At 37.7% G+C, this 25,331-nt stretch overlaps 1 protein-coding gene across 5 annotated transcripts in view; it reads left to right on the forward strand.

Moving 5' to 3' along the window:
- ATL2 (atlastin GTPase 2) overlaps nucleotides 1-25,331 on the forward strand; it is a 57,859-nt gene that overhangs the window by 14,878 nt on the left and 17,650 nt on the right. For 4 of the 5 annotated variants that reach the window (XM_027033583.2, XM_053201016.1, XM_027033584.2 and 1 more), the window contains exon 2: nucleotides 10,211-10,455. The exons of the other annotated variant lie outside the window; for it this stretch is intronic. In XM_027033583.2, the coding sequence (XP_026889384.1) occupies nucleotides 10,211-10,455 (245 nt within the window). The remainder of the gene's footprint in view (nucleotides 1-10,210; nucleotides 10,456-25,331) is intronic. 5 annotated transcript variants of the gene reach the window in all.

A 25,331-nucleotide genomic window follows, 5' to 3' on the forward strand; every position in this document is an offset into this window, starting at 1 on the left:
AAGAATTCCTCTAGCATATAAATAACTTCGGTAAACATTTTTTTCAGTATTTCGTACTCTAATTCTTTAACAACTGGGACCACAGAACAAAAGTGTATATCCCCCCCCCCCCAAAAAAAGTACATAAGAACAGATGCGAGACCGTTGGGGGTGTCTTGGGTGAGATTTTCCACAAGACTTAACTTTAGAAGAAAATTGAGAAAAACCTTAGGACTTTAGGTTGCAGAACCTAAACAGAATTTTTCTGAATTTCTACGTTGTTGCTTAGAGTCCCCTGAGCCATTATTTATTCTAGCGTCTCTTAACTAGCTAACAAAATTGACTTCATAAACTACAGCCTCATTTAAAATATCTAATTTAGGGGCGCCTGGGTGGCGCAGTCGGTTAAGCGTCCGACTTCAGCCAGGTCACGATCTCGCGGTCCGTTGGTTCGAGCCCCGCATCAGGCTCTGGGCTGATGGCTCAGAGCCTGGAGCCTGTTTCCGATTCTGTGTCTCCCTCTCTCTCTGCCGCTCCCCCGTTCATGCTCTGTCTCTCTCTGTCCCAAAAATAAATAAACGTTGGAAAAAAAATTTTTTTTTTAAATAAAAAAAAAATAAAATATCTAATTTAAATTAACTTCAGTTGAAAAGTGTTTTTCTGATCTCAAAATACACTGATATTTAAGTGCTTAATATTTGGTTATAAGCTTTGGGAAAAAAACCTCACATTTATATGTTTGTAGTCTGTTTTACATTTTTCTTAATCTAGATGAATTCATAAAAACATTTTTATGCCTCAGTATTCTTTAAATGGGAACAACAAAAATTCTGTGACATCAGTACTGGTTACTGTGGAAACAGTAGTTTTCAAGTGAAAAATAATATGTGAATCTTCTAAGAAAACAACTTTTGTTTCTCTCCTGACTTGACAGTAATTAAGGAAGGAGATGAATTACATTAGATACACTTTAAAAGCATTTTTAGCAAAATGATTAGCAAAACAGGCAGAGCTGGTGTGGGAAAGTATCTGATACCTGAAATTGTTAATAGATCTTCTGGAATCTTTGAAGTTTTTATTTTTGCAATTTGCATTCTGGTTCCCATTTTACATGACAGAAGTTTAATAACTTTGTGAGTTCTTAATAACGCTATTTTATAGGAGCAAATAGTTAAAACGTTTTCTTGTAGGACCTGACTGGTTAATAGCTGCTTCTCTTTTTCAAAAAAACTATATTAGGGGCGCTAGGTGGCTCAGTTGGCTAAGTGTCCGACTTCGGCTCAGGTCATGATCTTCCGGTTTGTGCGTTTGAACCCCGCATCGGGCTCTGTGCTGACAGCTCAGAGCGTGGAGCCTGTTCCAGATTCTGTCTCCCTTTCTATCTGCCCCTTCCCCGCTCACGCTCCGTCTCTGTATCTCTCAAAAATAAATAAACATTAAAAAAAAAACTATATTAATGAAGTCCAAGTTTGTGTCAGTAATCTTATTCTGGGCTGCCTCTGTCTGGGGGAGAGGGAGGGAAGCCCAGCACTGTTTTAAAAAGCTCACCCAAGCTTTAAGAGACTCTTAAAAACTGAGAACAAACTGAGGGCTGATGGGGGGTGGGAGGGAGGGGAGGGTGGGTGATGGGTATTGAGGAGGGCACCTTTTGGGATGAACACTGGGTGTTGTATGGAAACCAATTTGACAATAAATTTCTAATAAATAAATAAATAAATAAATAGCTCACCCAGGTGACTGATGATGGCTCCAGACCAATAATTTTCAACCCCAGCTATATATCATGTCAGCATATTAAAACATTTTCTGTACTTGTATTTTTAAAGTAGGGATATCTACGTTCACTGCCTTATTTCGCTGTTTCTAGAACCCTCAGTGGCTAGGCTGGAGGTTAGTTACATCAGAATAATAGCAGTCTCCCAGGAAGAATACAGGATTATAGTTTGGCTTGAAAATTTTTCTCCTTCTGTGAAAACTTTAACATAGGTAGAAACTACAAAATAAAATTAGTTTACATATTAACACCTGTAAAATACGGTGATCCTTGGTACTTCATTAGGTTCTGAGACCAGCAGTGTTGGTATCACTTTGGAATTAGAAATATGCGGTTTCAGGCTCCACTCCAGATTTACTGAATCAGAATTTGCATTTTAACAAGATCCTCAAGTGATTCATATGCATGTTAAAGTTTGAGAAGCCCTGCTGGAGAGGAAAAACACTAATAAGACCTGGCCCAGTTCTCCCTGCAAACAGAAGTCTAGTCCTGTGTTTTCCTTACCTGTAAAATGAGTGAATTTGGCTGCCTAATCTCTAAAACCCCTGTGAGTGATATATTAGATGTAATGTTAAGTAGTGAGGCTAATTTTTAGCCATAGGTACTAGAACTTGAATGTCCTCATGTATCTTCTAGACATGTATTCTAGAAAGCATACGTATAATCTGTTGATGCTTAAAATACTTGTAGGATTAAAAAAAAAAGCCCTTCCTTCCTCCCCAGTATGAACAGCTGTCTTGAGTTCTTTAAGAAAATAACCATTAGTAATTTCCTAATACCTTTTTGTTTTCTTTTTTTTATTTTGAATTTTATTTTATTTTTTTTCAATATATGAAGTTTATTGTCAAATTGGTTTCCATACAACACCCAGTGCTCATCCCAAAAGGTGCCCTCCTCAATACCCATATACCTTTTTGTTTTCTAACCAAAATATTTTGGCATGATGAGGTAGTGTGGATTCACAGGAATTCATTTACAGAGGAGTACGTTTTTCACCATTGGAGACAATCAAAATTATATTTTCCAGCTCCTGAATTCAGGTCAAGAGAAAACATTTTAAATTGAATTTGAGCAATGTCAGAATTATTGGACAGCTCTAATTTTTTTTTATTTTTTATTAAAAAATTTTTTTTAACATTTATTTATTTTTGAGAGAGAGGGAGAGACAGAGAACCAATGGGGCAGGGGCAGAGAGAGAGGGAGACACAGAATCCAAAGTAGTCTCCAGGCTCTGAGCTGTTGGCACAGAGCCTGACCTGGGGCTCAAACTCACAAACCATGAGATCATGACCTGAGTGGAAGTCGGCTGCTTAACCGACTGAGCCACCCAGGCACCCCTGGACAGCTCTAATTTTTCATCACATTGGAGTATAACCTTCATGGGCAATATTCCTTGATGGGGACAATACTAATTAGAATATTTTTGTTCTGGAAAATGATTAATAAGTTGGTTGTACTGCTTTATCCTCTCATTTAATAAATGAAAGTGCTAAGGGGAATAGGCTGCATGTGATTTTTTTCAAAATCTGCCATACTGAAATTATTTACATAAAATTCACTGAGTTTTGAGTACCTTTTGATGAGTTTCGATGAATGCATAGTTTTGTAACCACCATCACCGCCACCACAATCATGATATAGAACATTTCCATCATCTGAAAATGTTCCCTTGTACCCCATTATAGTTGTCTTAACTTGGGATGCTATAACAAATTAGCATAGACTGGGCATCTTAAGCAGACATTTATTTTTCAGTTATGAAGGCTGGGAAGCCCAAGATCAAGGTGCCAGCCGATTTGGTTTCAGTCCTCTTTTCTGGTTTGCAGATGGCTGTCTTGTGTGTCCTCACAGGTGGAGAAAGAGGTTCTCTCTCTCAAGTCTCTTACTAATCCCGTACATGAGGGCTCTACCCCCGGGATCTTATTACCCCCCCTCAACAGGCCCCACGTCCAGATACCATCACATTGGGGATTAGGGCTTCAACATATGAATTTGGGGGACCCACATTCAGTTTGTAGCAGTAGTCAGTTTCTCTTCCCCTACTGTCAGCTCTTGGTAGTTAGTGATCTGCTTTCTGTTACTGTAGTTTTACTTTTTCTAGAATTTCATGTATGTAGACTCAGACAGTATGGCATTTTGTGTGTGGCTCCCTTCACTTAGTATATAGCTTTTTAGATTTATTGTGTATTTCAGTAATTGTGTATTTCAGTAATTCATTTCTTTTCCTTTTTTCTTTTTTTTTTTTTTTTTTTAAACATTTATTCACCTTTGAGAGACAGAGACAGAGCGTGAGCAGGGGAGGGACAGAGAGAGAGGGAGATACAGAATCAGAAGCAGGCTCCAGGCTCTGAGCTGTTAGGACAGCACCCAACAGGGGGCTCGAACCCATGAACCGGGAGACCATGACCTGAGTCAAAGTCAGACACTTAACTGAGCCACCCAGGCGCCCCCATTTCTTTTCCTTTCTAAGTAATAGTCCATTGTATGAATTTAACACAATTTATGCATTCTCCGGTAAATGGATATTTGGGTGGTTTCCAGTTTATGGTCATTATGAATAAAGCTACTATGATCATTCATTTTCAGGTTTTTTTGTCATAATGTTTTAATTTCTCTTTTAAGTACCTAGGGGTGTGATTGATGGTTGTATGGTAAATATGTTTAACTGGGGCTCCTGGCTGGCTGGCTCAGTCAGAGTCACGTGACTCTTGATCTCGAGGTCGTGAGTTCAAGCCCCACATTGGGCATAGAGATTTTTTGGGGGAAAAATGTTTAACTTTCTATACGGTATTACCAAAAAGTTTTTCAAAGTGGTTGTATCATTTTGTACTCTTTTTTTTTTTTTTTTTTAACCTTTATTCATTTTTGAGAGACAGAGTGCAAGCAGGGGTGGAGCAGAGAGAGAAGAAGACACAGAATCCGAAGCAGGCTCCAGGCACTGAGCTATCAGCACAGAGCCTGATGCGGGGCTCAAACCCACGAACCGAGAGATCATGCCCTGAGCCTAAATCAAAAGTTGGACGCTTAACTGAGCCACCCAGACGCCCCTAGCATCTTTATTTTCTTACAACAAATTCCTACAAATAGGTTTGCCGTGGTATGAACTCTTTAAGGCTTTAAAAAATACGTGCTAGAATAAACTTCTGAATACTTGGATACTGTTTTCATATGGTTGTAGGGTGTAAATGTTGAGGGCAGGTGCCAGACACCAAAACATTGCTTTTGTCAAACTGCTAATTTTTGTAAATAGACTGAGTAGACTGAATGCAGGCTACTTTCCATAAGAATTTGTTTCAAGTTTTTAGTTGGAATGTGAATAACTTATACTTTCATTGCTTTTGAGTAACTATACTTTCATTGCTTTTGAGAAGTGAATTACTCCTTACTTGGTTCTCTCTCTCTAAATTTAATTTTGGGCTGAAATAATGTAACGTTAGTAACATTTTATTGTAATGCAGATTTCTAGCATCTTTATATTGCCTTAGTGTGTAATTATGCCTGAAGTTTGCAGACGGATCTAGGTCAGTTCTGAAGTGTAAATTTTGCTGTTGGAATGTATACTGACTGTATGAATTTGGCAGATTTAAGATCAGTGTGTTTAAAGAGCAATCAAAAAGACAAATGTCTTTTTTTTATATAGACTTCTTTTTTTAGAGCAATTCATAGCAAAATTGAGTGGAAAATACAGAGTGCACATCACCCCCTGTCCCCACACACCAACCAACAGCTGCCCTGCTCCACACCAGAGTGGCACCTTTGTTACAACTGATGAATCTTCACTGACACATCATTATTCCCCAAAGTCCACAGTTTTCATTAGGCCTCATTTATGGGGTTGTATATTCTGTGAGTTTTGACATATGTATGATGCCTTGCGTCTATCTCTGTAGCATCAGGGAGAATAGTTTAACTGCCGTCAAAATCCTTGTGCTCCACCTGGTCGTGTCTCCTCCCCCCCAACCCCTAGCAACCACTGATCTTTTTTTCACTTAGACAAGTGTCTTTTTGTAGGCCTTGTGGCAAATAGGTTAAGTATACTTAGTGTTAAGTATGGGGAAATAGCTGAGGAACAGTTGATCTGCTGTAGGTATCTTTCAGCTTTGACCTTGAAAGATGCATTAGGCGGTAGAGTGGGGGAGAACTGACTTGAAACAGTGAATCAGGAAAATTTATTGGATGGTCGAAGTCTACTTCAGTCATTTTTTGGCATTGAAAAATGGAAATAAAATCACTATTCTCTGCCTAGCATTTAACTTCAATTTAAAATCTTAGAGCAATGCTAAATTTAAAAAGATTTCCAGTTGTAGGTAATCACTGAATGTTAATGTTTACAGGTAGTCTGATGAAATGTACAATTCTTTTTTTTTTTTAATTTTTTTCTTTTTAACGTTTATTTATTTTTGAGACAGAGAGAGACACAGCATGAACGGGGGAGGGTCAGAGAGAGGGAGACACAGAATCTGAAACAGGCTCCAGTCTCCGAGCTGTCAGCACAGAGCCCGATGCGGGGCTCAAACTCACGGACCGCGAGATCATGACCTGAGCCGAAGTCGGCCGCCCAACCGACTGAGCCACCCAGGCACCCCGAAATGTACAATTCTTGTATTTAGTTGCTTATATCAGTGTTTGATGAATGAAGTACTGTGTCTGTAGTTAGTACAAAAATGGTAGAGAAATCATGGTGGGGGAGTAAACTTAGTGAACCGTGTCATTGTGCTCCATCATGCTTTTGAAACATGTTTGCTGCACTTCACTTTAGAAGTCTGTAGCCTAGAAATAGTGACAAAAACGTAGACACCTGCTGCCTGTATATCTGAGGTACCTATCTTTATCCACGCTAATAAAAGAAAATTGGCTACATGGTAACTGTAGTCAACCAATCTAGGTGAAATTTCAAGTTAATAACTTGTTAAAAACAAGTGGTTTGTTTTTCTTTATTTTTTAATGTTTATTTTGACAGAGAAGCAGAATGCAGTGAGTGGGGAAGGGTCAGAGGGAGAAGAGGGAGAGAGGGAGGGAGGGAGAGGGAGAGACAGAGAGACAGACAGAGAATGAGAATCTCAAGCAGGCTCTGTGTTGTCAGTGCAGAGCCCAATGTGGGCCTTGATCTCACGAATCATGAGATGACCTGAGCTGAAATCAAGAGTTGGATGCTTAACCAAGTGAGCCACCCAAGGGCCCTTGTTTGTTTTATTTTTAAGAAACTAATGCTTTCTTTACAGTAAGAACAAGACTGTTTGTTGGTTTTAACAAAATCAGCAATCTCCAAATTTGGTCATTGTGATATTTTAGCACTTACTCATTTTGGGTTCTTTTTAATTAGTGTATTGGTAGAACTTCATACTTCGCACTGTAATTTTGTGATAAATATACTACTCTTGAGTTGCTGGAAGTATTTTCCCAAACTAGTTATGTGATTGTCAGATTTGCTTGTAAAATACCTAGGGGCAGGTGGGTATAAAACTCCTGAGTAAAATGTGTAAATTTCTTTCATTCAAGAAATATTTATTAAGCACCTGCTAGGTGCCAAGCACTATTCGGGGTGCTGGGAGATAGAGTGACCAACAGGATGATTGAGATTCTTATTTTTGTGGTATATACTTTCTATGGAGGGAGAGATATAAGGCAGAAATGTAAACAAATGAAAAAGGGTTATTTTAGATATTGAAAAGGACTATGGAAAAAAAAAAACCACAAAACCTGTTTTGTTAAAGTGATGTGGAGGGGTGTGTAGACTGAATGGTCAAGGAAGGCCACACTTACGAGAACATTTGAGCTGAGACCTAGATGATGGAAGATAAAGCCACATGAGTTTCTAGGGACAGAACATTCCAGACAGGGGAGAACACAGGACAAAGATTCTAAGGTGGGAAACAGGTTTGACCTGTTCAAGGAACAGAAAGAGGTCCCGATTGCGATTGTGAGGGCCAGATCACATAGGACTGTGGAGGTCATGGTCAGGACCTTCAGAGTTTTGTTTTTTTCTGTATATTTTCTGGTTACAGTGGGAAGCTAATTGAGGGTTTTAAACAGAGGATTGGCAGTCTAGAGGGGGAGACCTATAATAAATAAGCATTTACATAAATATTCAAATGATGGGTAGATTCAGATTAGGGGAGTATAGGAGGACTAAACTTGATTAGGAACCTTAGGAAAGATATTCCTGAGGAAATGATGTTTAGGAAATGATGTTTAAACGGAGGCTTAAGGAATAAGCATGAGTTGATTAGGGCAACAACATGGAAAGAATATTCCAGACAAAGGAATATCCTCAGTGAAATATGAGTCTAGAAAGAGCTTTAGTAGCATAAGAATCCGAAAAAAGGCTAGCTTGTCTATTCGTAGTTTACACAGGCAAGAGTAGCACCAAATGTATTTGGGGCAGGAGAGATTTGGCAGTGAGTACAGGATTTTATAAGGTATGTGTAGGATTTTAGTTGTTAATGCTCTGTAACAGTGATTTCAAGGAGAGTAATTTGATAACAGTCACATTTATCTATATTATTTTGTTACTACTCTGTGGAATTTAGATTGGTTTAAATTTTTTTTTTTAACATTTTATTTATTTTTGAGACAGAGACAGAGCATGAATGGGGGAGGGTCAGAGAGAGGGAGACACAGAATCTGAAACAGGCTCCAGGCTCTGAGCTGTCAGCACAGAGCCCGACGCGGGGCTTGAACTCATGGACCGCGAGATCATGACCTGAGCCGAAGTCGGCCGCTTAACCGACTGAGCCACCCAGGCGCCCCTAGATTGGTTTAAAGGAGGGAGCAAAAAGGGAGACCAGTTAGGTACCATTCTGTATTTGTATACCATTGAAACTGGAAGTGACAATATCATCTTTAATTAAATATTGATTGCTTTTACTTCCAATGATTCTCCTTTGAAATTGCTTGCTCTTTATATTGTCACTGTTTGTAGCACATTTTGAAATAGTGTTGCTGCTTTTGCTATGTTCAGTTAAAGGTGCCTTGTGATGGAAGAAAAGGCTCTCATAGTTTTTTGCAAATCAAACAAGCTAGATATTTCTTTCTAGGGGAAAAAAAGAGCCATGAATGTAGATGTATAATCTTTAAGAATAGTGGTTAGTTGGATAAGGTATTCTTGCCGTGTTGGCTACTAATATGCCACTCCTCAGTGGACTGGCTGTCTCCTGGGAGAGAAGGGACTGTCATTGCACTGAACACAGTAGATACTGTATGTCTCCTTAGATTGCAAAGGGTCATTTAGTAGACAGACTCAAGGGGAGAGTCTCTTAAAAATGTTGGGGTGGGGGAGGATAAGGTCCCTACCAGTGATTTGGCTACATGGGATCAAGCAATTGATAGGGAAGAAAGCCTGACAAGGGATAGAAGTCTCTGAAATTAGCTATTAGGTGTTTTTGTTTGTTTTGTTTTATTAAAAGGACAGAAACCTAAACTTTAGAAACTTGTCTCTGCTGTTGCATATCTTTTTTTAAGTGTTTATTTATTTTGAGAGAGAGAGAGAGAGAGAGAGAGAGAGAGAGAGAGAGAGAGAGAACAAACGACCATGTGTGTGCCCAGGAGAGGTTTAGGGGGAGGGAGGGAGGGAGAGAATCCCAGGCAGGCTCTGTGCTGTCAGTGTGACACAGGCATCTCCTGCTGTTGTGTGTTTTATTGTTATTTCTTCATTACTATTCAGTAAAGTTCTGCAAAGATTACCTTGTTTTGGTGTGCTGGGTGAACAAAGGAAGAGTTGATATACCTGTTTTGGGGAGTTAGGTAATTTGAAATGGTGGTTGTGGTCTGTAAGAGCCCAGAGGCAGATGAAACTATAGGATATAACTCTGTACCTCACTGACTATTCATTTTGTGTTTTCCAACAGAACATCAATCCTGTGCTTTGCTTTAATAAAGGAAGCTGTACTATTAGGTTACTCTTACTAAATTAGGGACTCATTAACTTTACCACTAGTGTCGGTTTTAGAAACTTCTTAGGACCCTAGCGTAGCCATTTAAGTTTCATAGTGAAAAATGTTTACAATTCATATGTTTTAGTCTTTGTAACTTGGAATAATATCCAGGAAATGCCTACCAGGAAAATTGGAATTTGAATTATTAGGTAAAATTGACCCCCCCCCCCCCATCCTCCCCTCGCATAGATCCGGCTTCAGTGTGCATACAGTAGCAGAAATTGTTTATAGAATAATGCAGTGCTCAAGAAACAGCTACTGTTCACAATTAGCTGTTTAGACTTAATAGTAGAGGCTATACTTAGTATTGTGCTTATCTGTGTGTATAGTGGGAAATCTTACCAATATTCTTGGTCCTACTATAGAGGGAGTGAGAAATCCAATATGTACTTGAATATCACTTTTTGCAGACGATCTGTAACAAAGGGGAAGTTACTTGAAATTTTGCTTTAGTTGTGATCCCTTAGGAGAAGTCTGTAATGCAGGAATTCAAGTAACCTTTTTCTCTTTTTTTTAATTTTAGGTGAGAATCATGAAGATGATGACCTAGTAAACTCTGATGAGGTTATGAAGAAACCATGTCCAGTACAGATTGTTCTTGCTCATGAAGATGACCATAACTTTGAGCTCGATGAAGAAGCTTTGGAGCAGATATTGCTACAGGAACACATACGAGATCTTAACATAGTAGTGGTATCCGTGGCAGGAGCTTTTCGTAAAGGGAAATCATTTCTACTGGACTTCATGCTTAGATATATGTATAACAAGGTGAATAGTGTCTTTTAAATTGAACCCAGTTAAAAACAAAAAACAGCCAACCAACCCTGTTTAAAAATAATAGACAAAACACAGTAAGAGCTGTGTCTTTCATTTTACAAAAATCCAGTTCTTTCTAAGACTTCTCAGTTAAGACAGTAATCTAAGTTCGTTTGAGTTCTTTATTCTTCCTCATCTCCATAATTCCATTTTGCGTGCAGTCCATATGGATGCATGTGACTGAGCATCTATGTTACAGGCATTGTAGCTCTAACCCAAGGTGTCTGAGTATATTTTAAAGCCTCTGATACGCTGTTCTCTCCCTTTTGGTTATTTCTTCACGCCTCCCCTTTTTTTGATCACCTTTACAATAATGGGTGAAGTAGGCTGATAGAGACTTTTGTAGAAGTACATCTGTGCTCTTTCAAATAAGTCAGCTTCAGTGACTATTACATTTTGAGATAAAGTCCGGTTCCTTAGTGTGGCTTCCCTGGTCTTCGATAATCTCTGAGTTTCATATCTTGCTTCTCTGTGTCAGGTATACTGTAGTTTTTGCAATTCCTCAGCTGTGTCATGTTATTTCTGAAATGTTGCTATATCCTTGGCTGATCTTTTCATAGGAGGCCTTCCCTGATTTTTTTTTTTTTTTTTTAAGTAGGGCCATGCCCAGTGTGGGGCTTGAATTCATGACCCTGAGATCAAGAGTTGCATGCTCTAGGACTGAGCCAGCCAGGTGCCCCGAGGCCTTTTCTGATTTTTAAGACTATATTATGTCCTTCTCCCAACTCTCATTTGTTTCATTGAAACTGCTTTAGTTACTTGTTTTTCCTGGCTAGTTTAACTTCTGTCAGGAATGGGTCTTCTCTTGGTTACCATGTCTCCCTCACCTAACATTAACTAGCCTGCTGTAAGCACTTATTTTCTGTTTTGATCATTGAATCTCCCTCTGTCCATAAATTTATACTTGATTTATTTTTAATAAACATAAATCAAATTTATATTTGATTCCAAATACTTTTGATGGTACCAGGCAATTGTTATTTCCCTCCCCCTTCCTGACTTTGGAATTTTTCCTCTGAAAAAAAGCAAAAAATAATTTTACTTAAATCAGTGTTTTTCTAACAGTTGAAAGTTGGGCTGAGGGAATGGGAATTTGATAGGAACGAAGAAGAAGGAATTGGAAATTTGGAGTGGAGCATTTAGAAGAAAGGGCTTTCCTTACATGGCGTTTGACATTCAGAAGCCACGTGAAGATGCTAGAAATAACACTTTGACAGAGTTATGTAATTAAGCTCTTGTCAGGGTGCTCACCTTTATGAGTTCTATATTAATCTGAAACTGGGTGTGTTTGCATCTGCCTTAAGGTAAGTAACAGTTGATTTTCCAGGAAGCTTTTCAGTAAATTCTTTTTGTAGGGATCTCTTTAGGCATCATCAGGAATGCCTGAGTATCAGGAATGTAATTTATATTAAATGACACTATTTTACATGTTTAGCAAATTGAGAAAGATACAGTATTTCATCCATTTAGACCTGATTATTTCCCACAGTTTTACATCTGAAATAGAGAAATGAATAGTGGCATATTTTTTTTTTTAAAGACTGTGCCTTTAAAGATGATATTTGAGGTTCTGACTCCTTAAGTAAGCTTGTATATCTCATATTTATGTGTGTCTGAGCTGTATTTGATTCCAAGTAGGTCACAGACAGAATGTTCAAAGGGGAAAGAAGCTTAGATCATTTGCCTAGCAATGACAGATAAGTTTCACCTCAGGTGCCATTTCTGAATCCATCTCTGATCAATTAGTAGTGGTTGTTCGGAGGAGAGCAGCAGTCCACACATGTGTCATGTGTTTGCAGTTCTTTTCCTGGGGAAGACGCTGAAGCCACGGGAAGGTTATGAGGGCCCGAGTGAGGTTACACACCTGGTTAGTGGCTTCTAGGCTGAAACGTCTTTATCAATTTTCATTGATATGCTTTCCATAGAGAATTTATGCTATAAATAATTTATTCTGTTAATTGAAAATGGCATTAAACATTGTTGAGTTTTGGGAGAACATGCCTCAGCTTAACACTGATTTGGTGGTGGGTCATGCTTTTCCTAAGGGAATGAAATTAAAGAAGGAGATAGTTTTGAATTTATTTCATTAACCTGTCTGCCTGCAAAGGTGGGATGCTGAGGGAGGTAGGAGATGAACATGGCTTATATTGACTTCATATGTCCTTTTTATTGACCTGGGTAAGGGTGTAGTTCACTAAAGAAGCTAAATACAAATTTTTTACATATGATTTAGAAATAGATGACTGTTTTCATTTTAAGTAGTTAGTAATCGTAACACAAGAGCACATGAACATGAGCTCTTTTCTGTTGGATACAAACAAAAACTTCAGTAGTTCTTAAAACTAAGACTATTCTGAGATTTTTACCAAATCTTTTTTTTTTTATTTTAATTTTTTTAGACAACAGGAGCACGAGAGGGGCAGAGAGAAAGAGAGAGAATCCAAAGCAGGTTCCAAGCTGCTAGTGCAGAGTGCAGAGTGGGGCTCCAACCCACAAACTGTGAGATCATGACCTGAGCTGAAATCAAGAGCCAGATGCTTAGCTGACTGAGCCACCCAAACATTTACCAAACATTTCTAAATTATAGGGGAAAATTCTGACTTTTAGTTCTCATTCTCTTGTGAAGGAAACAGCTTTCTACACAGTTTTCTTTTTTTGAATTGCTACTTATATTTTGAAAATAGGTTGTTTTTAAAGTATAGGAGGAAAGAAATTAGTCTTTTGTAAGCTTAAGAGGTGAACTAAACCTTTTTCTAGAATAAAATTCTCTTATGTATGTTGGAGTTAATCAATTCTGTAGTTAGACTCTAACCATGAAATGTAACAGAAGGTGACTAAAATTGCTGATTTACTGGATTCATAATGTAGAAGACCTTTTGAACTTCCAAAGATATCACTTAGGACATTTACTATGAATGCCGTATATGAGAAATACCACAAAAATTCAAGTTGTTAGTGAAACTAACAATTTGTAAGTAGACTATTTATTACTTGTAAAAGTCATTCTTAAAAAGCTGTAGATGAAATAATTATAAAAATTTATGTGCAGGGGCTCCTGGGTGGCTCAGTCAGTTAAGCATCCAACTTGGGCTCAGGTCATGATCTCAGGGTTCGTGAATATAAGCCCCTCATCGGGCTCTGTGCTGACAGCTCAGAGCCTGGAGCCTATTTCAGATTCTGTATCTCCCTCTCTCTGCTCCTACTTTGCTTGCTCTCTCTCTCTCTCTCTCTTAAAAATAAATAAACATTAAAACAATTTTTTAAAGTTTACATGCACACTGTTAGATCTATTATGTCCATATTTAAAAAAAACCCTATTTCATGTGTAAAAGTAGGCAGTTACGCAAGAAGAGATGAAAATCTGTGATGAGAGACAGTATTGGGAGGGAGGGAGACTCTCAAGTATTCTGTGTCTTTCCCTTTCTAATGCTGATTTGGTTGTTGGGGATGTAGTTTAGGCAAATGTATTTCTTCTTCTTTTGAATTTCCCTTTTTTTCCCCCTGAAGTATAATTTATATATAGGGAAGTACTCAAATCTCAAGTGTGTAGCTTGCTGAAATTTTACATATGTATACACCCCTATTACCACCACCCAGATGAAGATCTAGAACTGTCCGTCCCCCCCCCCCCCCCACCTGGTTATGTCCCTCCCGGTTAATATCTAACCCCAGACGGTAACCCCTGTTCTGAACTCTTGTGTACCCCAGACTGGTTTTTGAACTTCACATGAATGAAATCATGTCATAAGAATTTGTGTTTGGTTTATTTCTTTAAACTATCTATGAAATGTGCCCATTTTTCGCATGGAGTGATCGTTCATTATTTTTGTTGCTTTGGTGTCCACTATGTGATTATACCACATTTTATTTATTCATTTAACTGTCAGTGGATATTTGCTTTCATCTCATAAGTTTTAGTGAGCTGATTTTTGTGAATCCCAAGCTTCCAAAGTAGATAACTCCTGTGATAATAGGAATTATTAGAAAAATGCTGATCAAATTATCATGTAAAGGAATTTCAGTTTTAGGAGTTGGTTTAGGAAGGTCAAAACTGAATTTGGTAGAATTAAATTATATAAACGTTAATACTTGGTATATTGAACACTAAGCATTGGTGAGAGCTTTTAACTGATCTCTTCTAGATAGTTTTTTTTTTTAATTTTTTTTAACATTTATTTATTTTTGAGAGAGAGAGACACAGTGTGAGCAGGAGAGGGACAGAGAGAGAGGGAGACACAATCTGAAGCAGGCTTCAGGCTCTGAGCTATCAGCACAGAGCTGGACGCGGGGCTCGAACTCATGAACCTGAGATCATGACCTGAGCCGAAGTCAGACACTTCGCTGACTGAGCCACCCAGGCGCGCTAGATAAAGAAAGAGTCTGAATTGTGTACAGAGTTGCTTGTTCTTTTGTATCATTCTCTCTTTTTTTTAAATAACTTTATTATGAAGAATTTTTAACACATGTAAAAGTAGATAACAGTATAATGAATGCTCATGTATTTACAGTTATCAACTCTCAATCTCATTTCATTTGTATGCCAACTCACTCTATACCTTTTATATTGTTGTGAATATGTCCAGATATATCATCTCATTTGTAAATATTTCAGTATGATGGGTTTTTTGGACCTTACAGTAATATCGTACATAAAAATAAATAATTCCTTAAGGTAGGTATATATAAGGTTAATATATGGAATCAATTTTCCAGTTGACTCAGATATTTTAATTTTTTCATTTTTAACAGTTTGCTTAGAGTCAAGAGCCAACTAAATGAGGTCCACATTGTGATTGGTTGTCTTTAAAGTGTTTCTAATTTTTTTTTTTAGGTTTCCCTCCATCTATTTTTCTTAGCAGTTTATTTGTTGAAGAAACTGACTGTTGGTCTTACAGAGTTTCCCAGTCTGGATTTGCTGATTTTATCCCATTAGTGTAATTTTTACATGTTCCTTTGTCCTTTGAATTTGCTGTAAATTGTTATTTAAATCTAAGGACTTGATCAGACTCAGGTTTGACTTTTGGGTAAGAGCACTTCCAAGATGATGTATTGTTCCATGAGGAAGTGCAGATTATCTTTTTTTTTTTTTAGCTTATTTATTTATATTTGATAAAGTGGGGGAGGGGCAAAGATAGATGGAGAGAGAGAATCCCAAACAGGCTCCTTGCAGTTAGTGCAGAGCCTGATGTGGGACTTACCTCACGAATTTTGAGATCATGACCGGAGCAGAAATCAGGAATCAGGTGTCCCCAGATTATCTTTTAAGATAACAGTTTTTGAATCTTTACTGAATTCTAGGTATTCTGATTACTGAACATTAAATAGGTATTATTTCCCTCAGTAGTCACATTCACCCTATGCAGTAGTGTTAGTATTTCAGCTTGATAGTTGAGGAAATGAGGTTCAAAGGAGGTGGCGAGGCTGAGATATAAACCAGGCAATTTGATTCTAAAGCCTTTATTCTTAAAACTACTATGTAAAATGATGTTTGATCCTTTACCTACACTAAACTGTTTTTTTTTGTTGTTGTTGTTAGTGTTTACTTTTCACTGTTTACTTCAGAAGTTGAGATAGCCCGAGAGGAGTGCATGCTTGGTAACTTTTTTGCTGCCCACTGGTATCTATATGCTTAATGAGTAAAGAGTTTTGACCCCATTTATAACATAATTGCTAAAGACATTTTAAGAGAAGTTGTAGATGATATTATGATGATGATGATGATGATGATTATTATTTAAAGAGCTGCTCCCAGAACTGCTTCCAGAGATCAGGAGTAAGAACCGTTTTTAAAGATCATATGTGCTGCTACATATAATTTGCCAAAAGCACAAATATCTCCAAATTGGCCATATGGGATATTGAACTTGATTTCGCCCTTTTTTTTTCCTAAGGCTAACATTGTCTGAGATGTGGGGTTTGTGAGAAATGTGTGAATGCATGAAGGAAAACTTGGTTTGTTTCATGTTCCTTTTTTAAGAAAGAAATGTATTTAGAGGATGAACAGTATTTTTAAAAGGTTCTGCCTAGGGTCATTTTATTCTTTTTTTGTGTGTGTGTGGTATAACTTGCATATAATAATAAAGTGCATAAATCTTAGGATAGCCAGTAAATTTTTGTGTACCTATACTTTTTGTAACCACTGCCACTCAGATCAAGAAGGAGAATACTACCAGCACTCTAGAAGGCTCTCTCATTTCCCCTGCGGAGTATTACTATCTCCAATACTCAGAGTCCACCACCATCCTGATCTACATCACTATAGATTACTTTGGTCTACCCTTGAGCTTTACATAAATGTAAAGCTTTTTACATAAAGCACTTTACATAAAGTATGCGCTTCTGTGTGTGATTTCATTGACTCAACATTGAATCTAAGAGATTTATCCATGTTATTGCATGATCCAGTAATTGTTGTTTGTTAGTGCTGAGTGGTAGGTTATTGGGTGAAGATACTGATTTATTTACTCCTTCTTTTGAAAGACACATGGGTTCTTTGTAATTTTTGTCCATTATGAATAAACCTACCATGAATATTTGTGTGCAAGTCTTGGTGACATAATCACTTATTTCTGTTGGGTATATAACCAGGAGTAGAAATGCTAGGTTCATAAAGCCCATTTCACTGTACTAGGGACTGCCACAATTTTTTTCCAAAGTGGTTTTGCCAATTTGCACTTCCTTGAGCAATGTAAGAGACTTAAATTTGTTATACATCTTATGAACAGTATTGTCAGTCTTTTTAACTTTAGCGATTCTGATAGGTATGCATTGTGTTAATTTTAGGTCATCATTGTACTCTATACAGGGTCATGCTTATAAAACTGTTACCATATTTACTGTAGAAACATAGCTTATTCATTTAATTATTACTTTAACTGCATTCACATTTGTGAATTTCACTCATTGTATGTGAAGCAATGTATGTAACTTATGTAACAAGCTGTGGAAATTTTAAGTGTTATATTATTACTATTTTTGCCTATGCGAGAAGCCAGCCAAATTTGATCAGAATTTTAAGTCAGTTAGGAAAATAAAAATTGGTTCGCTTATTTTTATCCCTGAATATAAGCTAAGGAGTGAGTATAGAAGTTATGTGGACTGTGGACTACCTTTTTTCCATTAGCTCACTGGCTTTCTTTTCCTCCTAGATTTTGATTTCTGCGTTGAAACTAATCTGTTCTTTCACGTGCAGGTTTAAAATTAGTGTGAGTAATTTCAGTTAGAAAAACTTCAACAAGTGTTACCAAAGCTGGAGGAAGCAGAAGCAGAGGAGTCTACAATATATTGTTCAAAGTCCTTATAGCACTGTCTTAGGAGAGGCTTTCTCGGGTGCATTCCTGAATCTATTCCCTGAAAATGTTGTGTCATTTGTAGTCTTTCAAACAGCTCTCCAGCTTTAAGCCCCAAATGTATGTACTGCCTGTTTTGTATTTTCATCAAAAATACGATACTATGGCATCACATATGAGGACTTGAGAGAAGATAAATTATTTGTTCCAGCAGACCTTTTTCCATTCTGAAGTCTTTGTTCCTTTTAAGTTAAAATTTACTATTTCTAAAGTACTTGATTCTATTTAGGTCATCTATTAAAAGATATCGTAATAGATGGTTAACATAAACACTGATTACTCAAACACAGTTTTAAGACATTCAGGGAGTTGAACAGTCTTGTATAATTTAAATTTCTTTTATATTAACGGTCTCTGGTGAAGAAATACGTTATTTTATTTATTTATTTATTTATTTATCTCTCTCTCTATCTATTTATTTATTTATTAGAGAGAGAGAGAGAACGAGCGAGCATGTAGAAGCCAGGGCCGGGCAGCGGGTGAGAGAGAGAGGATCCCAGACAGGTTCCATGCCCAGAGCAGAGCCTAACATGGGACTCAGTCTCACAACCGGGAGACCGTGACCTGAGCCAAAATCCAAGAGTCGGATGCTTAACTGACTGAGCCACCCAGATGCCCCAAGAAATACTTTCTTAAAGTCATTAACCCCCTGCCTCCCTCCCTTATTCTCCCAGACAGTTTTACTACTTAACTCACGAGTTTTACTTCAAGAATGTTTCGTTCTCACTATTTGAAACATTTTTTAAAAAAGAACTAATAGGATGCATTTTCTGTAGATACTTTGGATAATGTTCACCATAATCCTTTCATGAAGAAGCAAGTTGAGGGGTGCCTGGGTGGCTCAGTTGAGTGTGTGACTTGGGCTCAGGTCACAATCTCCTGTTTTGTGAGTTCAAGCCCTGCACCAGGCTCTCCACTGACAGTGCAGAGAGCCTGCTTGGGATTCTCTCTCGCTCCCCTTCCCCCACTTATGCTTTCTCTCTCTCTCTCTCTCTCTCTCTCTCTCTCCCTCCCTCCCTCCCTCCCTCCCTCCCTCCCTCCCTCCCTCTCTCCCTCTCTCTCTCCCTCTCTCTCTCTCTCTCTCTCTCTCTCAAATAAACTTAAAAAAAAAAAAAAGAAAGCAAGCAAGTTTAGGAGTGCCTGGCTGGCTAAGTTGGTAGAGAATGCTACTTTTGATCTTGGGGTTGTAAGTTCGAGTCTTGCATTGGGTGTAGAGATCACTTAAAAATACAAAATCTTAAAAAAAAAACATATTTAAGCCATAGTGTTTATGACATATTGCACTATAGATGGATATATAGCGGAACCTCCAATGGACCTTCCTTTTCCTCCTAGACTTTTGTAGTATTATTGGGTGGATTTTGTATGACTGGGAGTCTTTGTTAAGCTTGTGTACTAACTATATTTGATTTTTTCTTTTTCTTTTAACAGCTTTATTGAGATATAATTGACATACCATATAATCTATGCACTTAAGCCACACAGTTTCATGAGCTTTTAGTGTATTCCCAGGGTTGTGCAACCATCGCCACAATTGATTTTAGAACACCTTTTTCCCTTCACAGTGAAAAAAATGAAACCTGTACCCTTTAGCTATCACTTCCCCTTCCACCATCCCCAAACCTTTGGTCTTGAGGAACCACCAGTCTGTTTTTTGTTTTTATAGATTTGCCTGTTCTGTGCATACATATAAATGAAATATAATATGTGGTCTTTTGGTGATTGGCATCTTTCACTTAGCACTTTTAAAGGTTTGTGTTGTAGCATTATCATGTTTCATTCCTTTTTAAGACCCGATGATCTGTTGTATAGATATACCACATTTTATCAGTTAATGGATATTTGGGTTTTCCACCATTTGGCTTACAATGCTATAATTATATGAATATATACTAATATATAATATTTCACTAATTATAATACATTAGTATATAATCATGTTAATGAAATGAGATAAGGATCTAGCTTCAGTTCTCTTATATCTGCTTATCCAGTTGTCCCAGCATTTGTGGGAAAGATTATTCTTTCTCCATTGAATGGTCTTGGTACTTTTGTTGAAAATTAGTTGATCAAACTAATTTCTGGACTCTCAATTTTATTTTTGGACTCTCAGTTTTATTTTATTGGTCTGTATAGGTCTGTTCTTATGCCAGTACCATACTGTCTTGATTACTGTTGCTCTGTAGTAAGTTTGTAGTAAGTTTGTCTATTCTTGGTCCCTTGCAATTCCGTATGAATTTTAGATTGAGCCTGTCAGTTTCTATGGGAGGTTAGCTGGGATTCTGTTGGTGATTGGGTTGAACATGAAAGATCAACTTGAGGAGTATTGCCATCTTAAGTGTTCCAGTTCATGAACATGGGATGTTTTTCCCTTTTATTTAGATCTTTATAATTTGCAGAGTATGTGTTACTTCTTTTGTTAAATTTATTCCTTTTTTGATGCTTTTACATTTGGAATTGTTTTCTTAATTTCATTTTCAAGATCATTCATTGCAAGCTTATAGAAATACAGTTGATTTCTTTTATGTTGATCTTGTATCCTGCAACTTTGCTCAATTCCTGCATTAGTTCTGATAGTTTTTTAGTGTATTCTTTAGAGTTTTCTGTATACTAGATCATGTCACCTGTAAATACAGTTTTAGTTTTTCCTTTCCAATCTAAGTACCTCTACTCTCTCTTTGAAGTACCTCTGGCTAACTATCCTGGTTAGAACCTCCAGTACGATGTTGAGTACAAGTGGTAAGACATCCTTACTCTTTTCTTAATCTTCAGGGAGGAAGCGGTGAGGTTCTCACCATTATGTATGACTTCAGCTGTAGGAGTTTTTTTGAAGTTCCTGTTTATTCGTAGTCTGTTGGGAGGTTTTTTGTTTGTTTGCTTTTGTTTCTTTTTTTTTTATCATGAACGGATGTTGGATTTTGTCAAATGCTTCTTATGTATCTATTGATGAACATGTGATTTTTCTTAGCTTCTTGATATGATTGATTAATGTTTTAAATATCGAGTCCATCTTGCATCCCATGGAATAAATCCCATTTGGCTGTGGTGATAATTCTTTAATAAATGTTGTTAGATTTAACTAGCTAATGTTTTGTTGAATATTTTTACATATGTGTTCATGGGATATATGGATCTGTAGTTTTCCTTTCTTTTAATGTCCCAGAACTTTTTTACCTTCCCAAACTGAATCTCTATACCCACGAAACTCCCATTTTTCCCCTCCCCCTCCATGGACCATTTTCTTCTGTCTCCATGAGTTTAACTACTCGAGGTACTGCCTATGAGTAGAATCATAAGGTATTTGTTATTTTGTGGCTAGCTTATTTTACTTAGCATAATGTCTTCAAAGTCAAGGACATCTTTTAACTAAGTTTTTAAAATTCTTTAGTACGTACCTAGGTTAATAGACTTGTCCTTTGTCTGAGCTTGTGACTTGGGTCAGTCATAATGTTATCTATCTGTGTAGCCCTAAAGGGAGGAATTGGACATGGGGGTAGGTAAGATGTGAGACAGTTTTAAACTGTTTTAAGACTCTAATGCTTCTTAATTTGTTCTAGAACTTGCGGAGTATTCTTACATATTTTAAGTGAAAACACTAAATGATGCTTGGTGGTCAGAATGTGTATATTTTTCTATCCACTCATTTGGGTGTTATTAATAACCTACCTCCTAAATGAGGTAGATTTATAAGATTAAGATATTCTTTTTCTTTTTTTTTAATTTAAATCCAAGTTAACATGTAGTATAGTAATGGTTTCTGGAGTAGGATTTAGTGATTCATCACTTACATACAACACCCAGTGCTTATCTCAACAAGTGCCCTCCTTAATGCCCATCCCACATTTAACCCATCCCTCCACCCAACACCTCTCTGACAACGCTCAGTTTGTTCCCTGTATTTAAGAGTCTCATATGGTTTGCCTCCTTCTCTGTTTTTATCTCATTTATGCTTCCCTTCCCCTATATTCATCTGTTTTGTTTCTTAAATTCCATATATGAGTGAAATCATATATTTGTCTTTCTCTGACTGACTTGTTTCGCTTAGCATAATACATGCTAGTTCCATCTGTGTTGTTGCAAATGGAAGATTGCATTCTTTAAAAAAAATTTTTTTTAACATGTATTTATTTCTGAGAGACAGAGTACGAGAGGGGGAGGGGCAGGGAGAGAGAGAGAGACAGAGACACAGAATCTGAAGCAGCCTCCAGACTCTGAACTATCAGCACAGAGCCTAATGTGGGGCTCGAACCCACGAACCACAAGATCATGACCTGAGCTGAAGACAGATGCTCAACTGACTGAGCCACCCAGGCTCCCCTTCATTCTTTTTGATCGCCGAGTAATATTCGCCATTGAATATCATACCGCATCTTCTTTATCCATTCATCAGTCGATGGACATTTGGGCTCTTTCCATAATTTAGCTATTGTCGATAATGCTGCTGTAATCATGGGGGGTGGGGCACATACCCCTTCCAATCAGCATTTTTTTTTATCCTTTGGATAAAGTTTACCTAGCTGTTGTTTCACTTTGTTACCAAGGAATGTTATCTTTCCTATGGTGAAGTAAGAATTTGTGTCTTACTATTTAGAGTAGGTAGGGGTTCTTATGTTGATAGTTAACATTGGTAAGTCTTTTTGGCAAGGGCTTATGTTTATTCGTGGTATTTCAAGTTCGGGTGTTTTCAGATTACTTTTTACCATTGAGGTTTATTCTAAAAGATCTTCCCTTTTAATTTTACTGGAGGACTGATTATTTTTGGAATTTTGAGTTTTAAGGCTTTTTTTTCTTTTTTTTTGCCTCCACGGTACTAAATGGTACCAGATTACTATTTTTCAAGTTCTTAGATTTGTTTTTAGTAATTTACGACAAATAGTATCAGTGAGGCTGCTTCTGGAATTAACTAGAATGCTCCTGGAGGGCAGGAATGTTTGTTCTTATGCACTGCTGTATCCCTAGAACCTAGAACAGTAGCTGGCACATGGTAGGGTGTTCAATGAATATTTGTTGAGTGAATGTATGAACACATTTTATGTAAGTTATCAGTATTTAGTATGATACAGAGATAGACTTCTTAACTTCAGGTTTAAAAATAGCAAAACTTATTAGTTGGTATTATCTAGGCTCTCTGATTTGCCTTTTCTTTCATCCTTTTATTGACTGATCAGATCAGTTTAGTTACAGGGTAAACTAAGAAAAGATGATAATAGATTTTTTTTTTTATGAGACACTAATTTTTTTTTTGAGACACCAGTTTTTTTTGTTTTTTTGTTTTTTGTTTTTTAAGTTTAGGTTTGAGAGAGAGTGAGCACACATGAGTGGTAAGGGGCAGAAAGAAAGGGAGAGAGAGAGGCGGGGCATCCCAAGCAGGCTCTGTGCCGACAGTGTAGAGCCCATCGGGGGGGGGGGGGGGGGGGGGGGGCTTGAACTCACCAACCATGAGATCATGACCTGAGCTGAAATCAAGAGTTGGATGCTTAACTGACTGAGCCACCCAGGCACCCCTGAGACACCAATTCTTTTTAACGTTTTAGAGAGGGTCAGATTAACAACCGTGTTAGCCTATGGTTTCAATCATCTCTACTTCTGAAAGTTTATTTTTACTGTCTTGTCTGTGTAATTATTTTGAAGAATAGTAAGAGGGATATTTCTTCCATATTTCTTACTTAGGCTCAAAAAGGAACACATTGAAGCTTAATAACTAAAATTTCTTATGTATTCATTTATTGAATAATGTTTCTTTTTGAGAGAGCAAGTGCAGTGCATGAGCAGGGGTGAGACAGAGAGGGAGACACAGAATCTGAAGCAGTTTCCAGGCTCTGAGCTGTCAGCATAGAGCCCAGTGAGGGGCCCGAACTCATGAACCGTGAGTGAGATCATGACCTGAGCTGAAGTCGGGCGCTTAACTGACTGAGCCACCCAGGTGCCCCTAAAAAAATTTTTTTTTAACATTTTATTTATTTTTGAGAGAGAGTGTGTGTGTGCACACAAGCAGGGGAGGGGCAGAGTGGGGGACAGAGGATCTGAAGCAGGCTCCACATTGACAGTATTGAGCCCAGTGCAGGGTTTGAACCACCAACCACAAGATCGTGATCTGAGCCAAAGTCAGACACTCATCCAACTGAGCTACCCAGGCACCCCTTGAACAAATATTTTGAGTGCCTGCTACAAGCCAGTAATTGTCATGGAAATATGGTTCTATGTTTTGAGGGAAAAAAACAGACAAAACTTCCTTCTTCATGGAACTTATTTATCTTATTTCTCTATCTCCTATATGAGAATATAAGTAAAATGTAGAATGAAAACAGATGTCTCTAACAGGGTAGATTCTTTTAAGTTATTTATGTAGGTTGGAAATTTTAAAAATAATCAGTTTGTTTAGTGCCACTTCAACATTGTTAGCAGAATGAGAATCCACATGTGAGAGCCAAAAATGGGCTGAGATACTTTGGTAGGAGCAGTTTGGTAAACAGGTGGAATTTATAGCCTGTGCCCTTAAGACTCACACAAGAAGTGCAGTGTAAAGCTGTGTAAAGATAACCATCTGTAGTTATATTCTTTAAGAGTTCAGAAAAGTTGGGAGTTTCTTGAATTGCTGGCTCAGTTCAAGCAGAGAACAGGTAGAAAAGATAGAGCTATACTAAACAACTTAAATATTTGGGAATAGTGACCTTTTAGGTATGGTAGCAACAGGAATTATGTGTGTGTGTTAGGGGGACTATCGGGAATATTGGGAGCAGAGATAGGAAAAGTAAAGGTTGGTTATGTTCAACAGATCTCCAGATAGTTCTATAGGTAAATGAAGAACTACAGATGGCTTTTTTTTTTAGGACAGTAGCATGATTCCATCGCTTGTTGGGAAAATTAAATGACTACGGAAGAATGGGTTGGAGAGTACAGCATGGAGGTGTAAGAAAATCTATTTGGAGCATCCAAAATATAGTCCAGGGGCACAGCCCCCACTGGGCTTGTTTAGGGGGTACCATTAATCTTCTAATCCCCGTGAAGGGTCCCTTCTGAAGCACAGGTCCTTAGTATATAGTGTGAATGGAGTTGTGCTATGAGGCAGCCTTGTCACCAACAGAGAGTTGAGGGCCTTACGTTGAAGGTTCTGAAAGGTGAAGAAGAGAATTTTGTGATTGATAGAATTGGTAACCTACTGGGGATGGGAGTTTTGTGGAATAATTACAGATGGTTGGAAGTTTAAGGCTGATCTTCACATTAGGTGGTGGCCTGGACAGCACTTTTTTTCCCCAGCCTTATCTGTTTTTCATAAATTTCTACTTCCCTCGTTGGGCCTACCTTAAACATCTTTACTCCTAATTTGAGTTGTTTTGTTATTTGTTTTGAACTATGTATCTAAGCTTATCAGAAGTATTTCTGAAACAAAGGAATTTTTCCTATGGGGTACTTTAAGTAAAGGTTGTGTGGGCTTTAAGTATGCTAAAGTATAGAGGTCTTGATATCTGTCAAAGGTAC

This window comes from Acinonyx jubatus, chromosome A3 (genome assembly GCF_027475565.1).
Source record: "Acinonyx jubatus isolate Ajub_Pintada_27869175 chromosome A3, VMU_Ajub_asm_v1.0, whole genome shotgun sequence".
Classification (NCBI taxonomy): Eukaryota; Metazoa; Chordata; class Mammalia; order Carnivora; family Felidae; genus Acinonyx; species Acinonyx jubatus.